Source organism: Papaver somniferum, chromosome 7, assembly GCF_003573695.1.
Source record: "Papaver somniferum cultivar HN1 chromosome 7, ASM357369v1, whole genome shotgun sequence".
NCBI classification, from domain to species: Eukaryota; Viridiplantae; Streptophyta; class Magnoliopsida; order Ranunculales; family Papaveraceae; genus Papaver; species Papaver somniferum.
The window spans coordinates 119,532,066-119,541,239 of NC_039364.1; the positions used below are offsets into that span (position 1 = coordinate 119,532,066).

A 9,174-nucleotide genomic window follows, 5' to 3' on the forward strand; every position below is an offset into this window, starting at 1 on the left:
GGTATTTGACTTACCTATTGATGCGAAGAATTGGGTTAGAGAACATGCCAAGAGAGTCAATTGCGTCTTGGTTTTGAATGGAAAAGAAAGCAACACTCGTTTTGAAATGGTTTGCGAGAGAAGTGGAGATCCCGATGTTAGTCACAAGAGGAAGGGTTATGAGTATAAAGGAAAGACGACGAGGAAGAACACAACGTGCTCAAAGAAAATCAAATGTTCGTTCAAGATAGTATTTAGCAAGAGCAAATTAACGACGAAATGGTTTCTAGCTATGGATAAGGTGGTAGGTCGTCATAACCACCCTCGTCCGGATGATCTTGAAGGGCATGCAATGGCCGCAAGGCTCACTCCTCGAGAAATGGAAAAAATAGCCGAGTATAGGAAATTGTGTATTCCACCTTCCACAATGCTTCGCTTATTAAAGCAAGATAACTTGGGTAACGTATCATCTTTGTACACCATTTACAATGCAATTGAGACGATTAAAAGGAATGAATGGAAGGATAGAAAAGTAATGCAACAATTATTATTTTTGGCTCAAGAGAAAGGCTACGCGGTTCAAAAGAAGGTAGGTCCGGAAGAAGAAATAACTCATCTCTTCATTGCCCATCCGAAGAGTGTTCAATTGGCTCAATCATTCCATGAAGTTCTTATAATGGATTGCACTTACAAGACAAACAAATACGAGATGCCATTGTTGGTCGTACGTCGACGAAGTCACCGTTTACCGTTGCTTTTTGTTTTCTAAAGGACGAGCAAGAACCAAGTTACACTTGGGCGCTACAACAAGTGAAGGCGATCTACCGAGATGATGAGATCCCCGAGGTTATCGTGATGGACAATGACGTAGCATTGATGAACGCAATAGAGAAAGTCTTCCCATTAGCACATAATATGCTTTGTACATTTCATATATGGTGCAATGTGATGAATAGGTGCAAGCCTCAACTTTGTCCACCTAAAAGGAAAGGATTGGAAGAGATTAGTAAGCTACCGGAAGATGAACAAGCGGATACAAAAGAGGAATTCGATAAACAATAAGTCATAAATCACGCTAAATGGGTTGCCTTCTCCGGGGAATGGGAGGCATTGACTTGGTCTCTCACCGAACAAGAGTATTATCTAAATCTTGCCGAATTTAGAGAACATTGGTTTAGCCCCGAATATCCGGAGGATATAATAACGTATGTGGTGAAGCAATGGTTGGAACCGCACAAAGAGCGCTTCGTTTATGCTTTTACCAACAACTATAAACACTTTGGCATACATATATTTGAGATACTACCGAACTAAAAGGTCGATTGATCCCGCAGAATAACGAACAAACCGAACTTCTTAAAAGTTCTTCACCCCTCTTTGGATAGTATAGTTTGTAGTTTCTTCAAAGAGAGAGATCTTCATCTAGAGTAAATTTAGCACTATTAGCTGCCATTTTTAGAAGATTTTGAGACAAAATGTTAACTATGAGACACATACTTATAACCAAAGAGGTGTATAACGGCAAGAAAAATAGCCGTTACTTGAAATTTGTGTCATTCAAATTTCAAAATACAGAGTTCGGTTACATAGGAAATGCATAGACAAAACCGAACAGGGCAGTCTAAAAGTTCGGTTTTTTCGCAGATTTGGTCAACTAACCGAACTAAGCAACAACAATATTTCAAAAGTTACAGTGCAATGTTCGGTTACCTGGTATTATTTTTGCGAACACACCGAACTCCACATGTGTGCAAATACTGAAGAGTTCGGTTTGTCAAGGTTTTTTGCGAATAAACCGAACTCAACATTGGTCACTAATAGTAAAGAGTTCGGTTTGTCAAGGTTTTTTTGCGATCAAACCGAACTCCACATGTGTGCAAATACTGAACAGTTCGGTTTGTCAAGTTTTTTTGCGAATAAACCGAACTCAACATTGGTAACTAATAGTTAAGAGTTCGGTTTGTCAAGGTTTTTTGCGAATAAACCGAACTCCACATGTATGCAACACAACATAGTTGGACAAGTTCGGTTAAATTGAAACTCAACATATAGGGCAAAATAACATAGTTCGGTTATATTGAAATTTATTTATTTTTTGGTAAAGTTCGGTTACTAAATAGTTTTAGAATATTATGCGAACCAACCGAACAAGATAGCTCAGTTCGGTTACATAAAAACTCAAAATAGCGGGCAAAATTGCACAGTTCGGTTACAAGTGGAAAAAAATTGTTGCAAAACTGGTGAAGTTCGGTTAGAAAAAAGTTTTAGGCTTTTTTACGAACTAACGGAACTGGAAGTTCAGTGACCCGGTTTTGAATCCTATAAAACCGAACTGTTCTTCGTGTTCTTCCTTTCAGGAAGTTCGGTTAACAAACTAGGGTTTTCTAGAAATTCGTCCTAACCGAACAACGCATTGTAACTCCCATTCAAACCCTATTTTGATGATTTCTATTCAATTAAACGAATCAAAATCAAATTAAAAGTATGGGTTTGTTGGAAAATACCTGCGAATCAGTCCCATGGCAGAATCAGGCTTCTTACTGCGTCTATTATATTGGATTATGGATTCACTTGGCTCTTCCACTTCTTTATGAATCTCAAAATCACTTGGCTGATTTGCTAGATGTCCTAATGGGGGACCTGTTCCTGGGAGTCTATTGGTTTTCTTTCGAAGAACCATTCTTATAGTCGATTGATTAATCGACGATGAAAATTTTATGAATCGACGATTAATCGATGAAGATGATGTTGAAATGGGGGAAGAGGAAAGAAGAAGAGGAGAACAGTTCCTCAAAACTGTTTTTTTTTTTTTGTGCGGCTAGGTTAGATTAGGATTATATTTAGGTTTTTCTTTTTGATTAAGTTAGATGTAGTTATTAGGTTAGGGTTAATTTAATTAGGGTAAGGGCCAAATTAGTAATCTCATCTGATTTTAGGACATCCCTTAACATTGTATGATAGGTGGCCTAATAGGACCATGGTCCCCCAAAAAAAACCATGGTCCCCAAAAAATCGTTCCTCATTTAGTCCGCCGGTTTTCGAGTTGAGTTCTACCCATGGGCTTATGACGAGTTGGGGTCGAAATCCTTACGGAAACGGTTCATCGCAAGGGTTCAAGAAAGAGAGTGAAAGAGGAGAACACGCGATCGCAACTCGTCAAGAAAGAGAGTGAAAGAGGAGAACACGCGATCGCAAAGGTTCAAGGGGTCGGAACCCTTGCAGAAACAGTTCATCGCAAAGGTTCAAGAAAGAGAGTGAAAAGGAGAACACGCGATGGAAAGAAGCGAGAAATACATTGCAAAGGTTCAAGGGGTCAGAACCCTTACAGGAACAGTTCATCGCAAAGGTTCAAGAAAGAGAGTGAAAGAGGAGAAAGAAGCGAGAGCTACACCGCAAAGGTTCAAGAAAGAGAGTGAAAGAGGAGAACACGCGATGGAAAGAAGCGAGAAATAATTAAGGTTGTGATGATTACGGGCATAAAGAAATAAGCCGAAAATACCATAGTTTAGTGGTGGGAAACAACCAAAGAGTCTTATTGGTTAAAATATTTTTGGTGGGCCCAGAAGCTCTAAAAAGAGAGCTTGATTCAGCTTTTAACCACGACAGAGGAAATTCACCTGAAATCATATTTTATTACTCCCTCCGTTTCTAATTAATAGGTTGGTTTTGTTTTTAAAGAAAATTAAGGAAATTAAGAGAACTAGTCATTGAAAGTGGTCCTCATGACACTTGTCAATAAAAGAAGTGAAGGGAAATGGTCCCCATGACACTTGTCAGCAAAAGAAGTAAAGTGAAATGGTCCACATGACACTTGTCATCAAAAGAAGTTAAGAGAAAAGTGGTCCCAGAAAACTAAAGTAACATTTGACTTTCCAAATTAGGAAACCAGCCTATTTTTTTTAAACATCTATTTAAAAAAACCAGCCTATTATTTAGGAACGGAGGGAGTAATTAATTTGGGATGCTAAATCTGTCTTAGAACAAAACATGTTGGCTATTAGTTTGACTACTTAATCGAATCCATAACCAATTCACTATTTTCTCCCCTACATATACAAGTTAGAGACCATACGCGGTGAGTGATATTTATTGGGGAAGCTATATTGCCTCAGTTTAATCCCATTTCCCCCACACTGAATCATAAGGATGTTATTCAATCCCATATTAAACATTCCAAATTGTAAGTACTCTACACACTGCTTTTACGAGTAACCAATGTCTGTACACCTTCACTAGGCGTTCGGATTAGACTTAAAATGGAACACTTCAGTAGAAATACATATCAATTGTCACCGGCTCGAGACTTCAGTAAATGAAACAGTGGCATTGGACGTGGATGAACCAGCGGTTGACGTGGACGTATCTCCTCGAACCCTACTAAACGCATCAATGAATGTAGGTCTAGTTGGACTTAACTTTTGGGAGTCTCTGCTTAACAACATAACAACAACTTCAGACATTGTTGGTCTCAGTGAAACTGATGACTGTGTACATGTCAAAGCAATCTCTAATACTTTCTTTACTTCGTGCGGTTCGTACTCATTTGCGTCTAAATCTTTATCTACTAAATCCATCAATGTCTCGTCCTCGTAACATCTCCAAGCCTGATTAAACCATCAATTAGATCAAAATAAGTACAAAACGACCAAAAGAAAGATATTGATCCAAATACAGATGAAGTTGAAATGTAAAATTTAGAAAATTACCCATTCTAGAAGGTACTGAGTCATAGGTTCAAGTTTTATATCGTTGCTCTTTCGACCGCTTATGATTTCAAGAAGAACTACACCATAGCTGTAAGTGTCAACCTTCTCAGATAACTGACCATGGATTGCGTACTCTGGTGCCGTGTAACCCCTGACATGACAATTACATTTCAGCTTTCAAATTGAAAAAGTCTAGCTACACCAAAGCCCATAAATTTTCATTTAGCTTTCGACTTACAAGGTTCCGGCGAATTTAGTGCTTAGATGACTTTGATCCTCTGGAAGAAGTCTTGCCAAACCGAAATCGGCAATTTTAGGTTGGAAATCATCATCTAGAAGTATATTACTGGACTTTACATCCCGGTGTATAATACAAACATGAAACTCGTGATGCAGATATGATAGTCCTCGGGCAATGCCAACAATTATATCAAATCGCTGCTTCCAATTTAGCGTCCCTCGCTTCTCACCTGTGAAGCGTTGCAAACCTTATTTATCAGTATAGATGAAATAGCACCAGTGTTTTCATTCTGCATTTCAGGAGGTGCATCTCTTACAATTTTAAATATTAACTGTTAGCGGTAATAATATTTGGTTATGGTGTTTAGTAATTCAGAATGAAGATAATACCGTATAAGAATTTGTCAAGGCTGCTATTTGCCATGTATTCATAAACCAATATTAGTTCTTGGCTTTTACTACAACAACCAAGAAGTCGAACAAGATTCCGATGATGGACATTACTAATTAGCTTCACTTCGCTATCGAAATCTATTTTTGCTCTGCTAGACTGGATGAATGCAAGTTTCTTGACTGCAACAATTTTCCCATTCCTTAAAATACCCTGCACCATAACATAACAACTCAAAATGACTCAACTCTTGTTTTCCCAATGTGAGTGAAACTGCAAGAGGTAATTTAAAATGTCAAAGGAAAAACAGTACCTTGTAAACATCTCCAAATCCTCCTTCTCCAAGTTTATTTTCTTCACTAAAATTTCTTGTTGCAGATTTAAGATCTTTATAACCGAAGACCTCCGGTCCTCTTAACTCAGTTGCCCCTAAAATATTCCCTGCAAAATTTGTTTTTTCGTTCCAGTTACACCTAGTGAACATTTTTAGTACCTTAGCTTCTAAATGAAAGCATTCATCTGTTACCTTTACGAGCCTCCTTAGGTCTTCGTTTGAGTAACTTCAATAATATAATGACAGCAACCAGAGACAATATGAAAGCAACCCCTCCAACGACGCCTCCAATGACAGCTTTCTTTTTGGTTGAAACTCCTGCAGTAATTCCATATCACGCCCGTTATGAGCGTAAGTTACATCGAGGAGTACACACACTACGTACTAATTTGGTTCAGTATAACCATTTTTTACCTTTTGTCTTCAAGAAAGGTGCGAGTTCCATTGTTTGGTTGTCGCTGAAGAACGCCGTATTCGAATACCTCAAAAAGCATCCTGCATCCACTGCTCTCCCTTCAGTATTAGGAGGGCAACTTGCTATATTTTTTAGTGCCACAGCTAAGCAATCTATACATCCAGTTTCACTCACTGTTGCAGCACATTGTGCCACACCGTATACAAAATTGTTACTCCCACTGGCTATTTCTCTCTTTGTTGCTGCAAAATACCCTACTATTTTTGGCGTTGCAATGACAAGGTCTGATAGCAACCCATCAACTGATGTATTGAAAGCACCTGCTTGTGATGCAGTTTTGTTACCACAAGTACCGAAGTTACCGGGGAGTGTTGTCTGATCATAAAATCCATTGCTCTCGTACCTATATCATGACCAACCAATTAATCGCTTTTTATTTTTCTCAAAAAATAAGTTGTAGCCAAGTAGCCGAATATTCTAGTTGATCTTTGACTCTAGTCAACGGTAGATGACCGATATGGTCCTCTAGTTAGTAAAAACAAGGCCAATAAAAAGTTATAGGCCAGGACGGCAGCTGGTCAGATGATAGACAAACATTCTCAAATCCTTGAAAAGTTGAATGAACAATAATTCTAGATTTCTTTCTTTATCATTATATACCGAACCAACACAGGTATGGACTGTCATAGATATATATGCCTTTAATGAGAGTAATGATTGAAACAACAGAATTCATACCTCAAGAAGCAACCATCGTAAATAACTCTAGCGCCATTAGCAGACGAACAATTTCGAATTTGAGAAACAGCAGCAGAAAAACAAGATAAACAGTCAGAAGTAGAGAGGTAATTCCTGCACTGTGCCATCCCATATACAGGGTCAGACGTTATAGCTGTTTTTGCAGTTGCAAACCGAATATTACCACCACTACTCAATTTCTTACGAAGATCTGAAAACGTCGAATCGCGATTCGAGAAGAATAATGATTGTCTTGTTGCGTTATATAAGCTACAACCTTTGTCTAATAGGTTTATCTGAGGTTCTGAATTTACTACTACCATTATGCATAATAACAATAATACCAGTAGTTGATTCAATGGAGTTATTGAAAACGCACAGAAGAAAGGCATATTGTTTCCCTGGAGAAGAAATAAGAATTTGAACAAGAAGAGTAGTGGATCATACGCATTATTTATAGAGATGAAGAAAGCAATTACTTTAGCTTTTCAGTATTAAAATAAGTCTGCTCAACAAGAAAATATCTTAAAATACAACGAGATGGATGAAAATGACAAAACCATCCAATTCTGAAACCAAAATTGACCATATAAAAAAGGTGGGGATTTTGTGTTTCCCACAAAAAAAGATACCTAATTTGTATTACCCCTTTTAAAATAGTTAATTGGTAAAACCCCTTTAGTTTTACTCTCATGCGACATCCGTGTGTATAATTTTTCCTCATCACAACGTTACATCCTTTGACACGTGCATTAAAATTAAAAAGAAAGAAAAGTAAAAACCATCGAATGGTCCTCCTTATCTCCTCCTCCTTTTCTTCTTCTCCCATATCTGATACAGCGCCGCCATTAGTTGTTTTTTCTATAAGAAGACTTTTATTTATTTATAAAGGAGAGTGCATATTACATATAATAGGATCTAATCTCAGATTAGTCCTTTCTAGAAATTTAGTTCTATCATATAAGCTCATGTTCTCAGTAGAGTAATATGTTATATCCCTAGTTCTCACTTCCTTAGCAAGTCTATCTTCGAAATCCAAAAACTTTCTAGGTTTATACAAAAAAAAAAGCCGAACTACATATATATATGGAATATCTGCATCTATTGATGCTAGTTTTGGGCTCTCCAAAGCTGGTCTTCAGGACTAGACACTCCATTCATGATCTTCATTAAGGTCTGACAATCATTGATAAAACAAGTATTGTTGAGGTTTAGCTCCTTCACCCAATTAAGAGCTTCAAGCTCTGCTTTTGCTTCAGCATCTAGGGGCAAGCTGCCCAGTTTCTGCCTGCACCACATTGTTTTTTGCTTCATGTTTTATCCAAAATGGAGATAGCATAACCCATTGTGAAATTATCCTCAGAAAAAGAAGCATCAAAGGAATGAACCAATCAAAGTTGTGACTGGAATTGGTATGAATATCAGTGTCAGGATTTCTTAAGGATTGAGAAGCATGCCTAGAAGTGTTGTCACTAGGATAAACTTTATTCTGATAATAAATTTTAATGGAATCAACAAGCTTTTGAGGCAAGGGTATAACATTGTCAAAATTCACATTGTTTCTATATTTCGAAATGGACCATATAACATAAGATATTTTATCATGTTTTTCAGTAAGAATTTTGCTGTTCATCCAGTAGTTAAACCACATCATAACATCATAGGAACCTTGCAGCTTATATATGTCACTCAAATGAAAAGCATCCCAGATTTTCCTAGTGAAAGGACAATTAACAAAAAGATGACATTCATCTTCAGCAGCATTTGAATCACATAACAAACAGAAGGAATTCAAAGTAGTAACATACTTAGACATTCTATGTCTTAAAGCTAAAGCACCATACACAAGTTTCCAGCAGAACATATTAACTTCAGGCTTAACATTTAACTTCCAAATTTGCTTCCAAAATTTAGCTTCATTTTTATCAATATTCAGATCAGTAAGAAAATTGTAAACAGACTTAGTAGTGAGTTCACCATTTTTGGTAGAATTCCATCTGATCCTATCATGCATATTAAGGTTAATAGCAACATAATTTATAGCATTATGTGAATTATAATCAACATATTTAGATATAAGGTTAAAATCCCATGTGTCATCATTACAGATCAAATCATGAACAGTTTTAGGCATATTATCATCAATAATAATAGGAATAAGGGGATTATTTTGATTAGGTAGCCAAATATCATACCAAATATTAACTCCTAAACCGTTATCAACCTGCCAAGTATAGTTCGATTTAATAACCTCAAGGCCTTTTCTTATACTAGACCAAATCCAGGATATCCTATGCTTTCTGTTTTTTCTTAAAGGATTGTGATTCCTAAAATATTTGTGTTTTAGAATTCTAGACCACAGTTGATCCTG

At 37.1% G+C, this 9,174-nt stretch overlaps 2 protein-coding genes across 2 annotated transcripts; both read right to left on the minus strand.

The window, feature by feature from the left end:
- Positions 1 to 3,954: 3,954 nt before the first annotated feature.
- On the minus strand, positions 3,955 to 7,271 carry LOC113298259 (cysteine-rich receptor-like protein kinase 2). Its single transcript, XM_026546956.1, has 8 exons — positions 6,804 to 7,271; positions 6,065 to 6,468; positions 5,843 to 5,968; positions 5,630 to 5,757; positions 5,316 to 5,529; positions 4,924 to 5,155; positions 4,686 to 4,836; positions 3,955 to 4,583 (listed from the first exon to the last, which is right to left on the minus strand). Exons 1-8 carry the CDS (start codon positions 7,193 to 7,195, stop codon positions 4,269 to 4,271), a joined length of 1,962 nt encoding a protein of 653 aa, XP_026402741.1. The 5' UTR covers positions 7,196 to 7,271; the 3' UTR covers positions 3,955 to 4,268.
- A 787-nt stretch (positions 7,272 to 8,058) lies between these two features.
- LOC113295124 lies at positions 8,059 to 8,937 on the minus strand. The gene has a single exon (XM_026543476.1). It carries the CDS (start codon positions 8,935 to 8,937, stop codon positions 8,059 to 8,061), a length of 879 nt encoding a protein of 292 aa, XP_026399261.1.
- Positions 8,938 to 9,174: the final 237 nt, after the last annotated feature.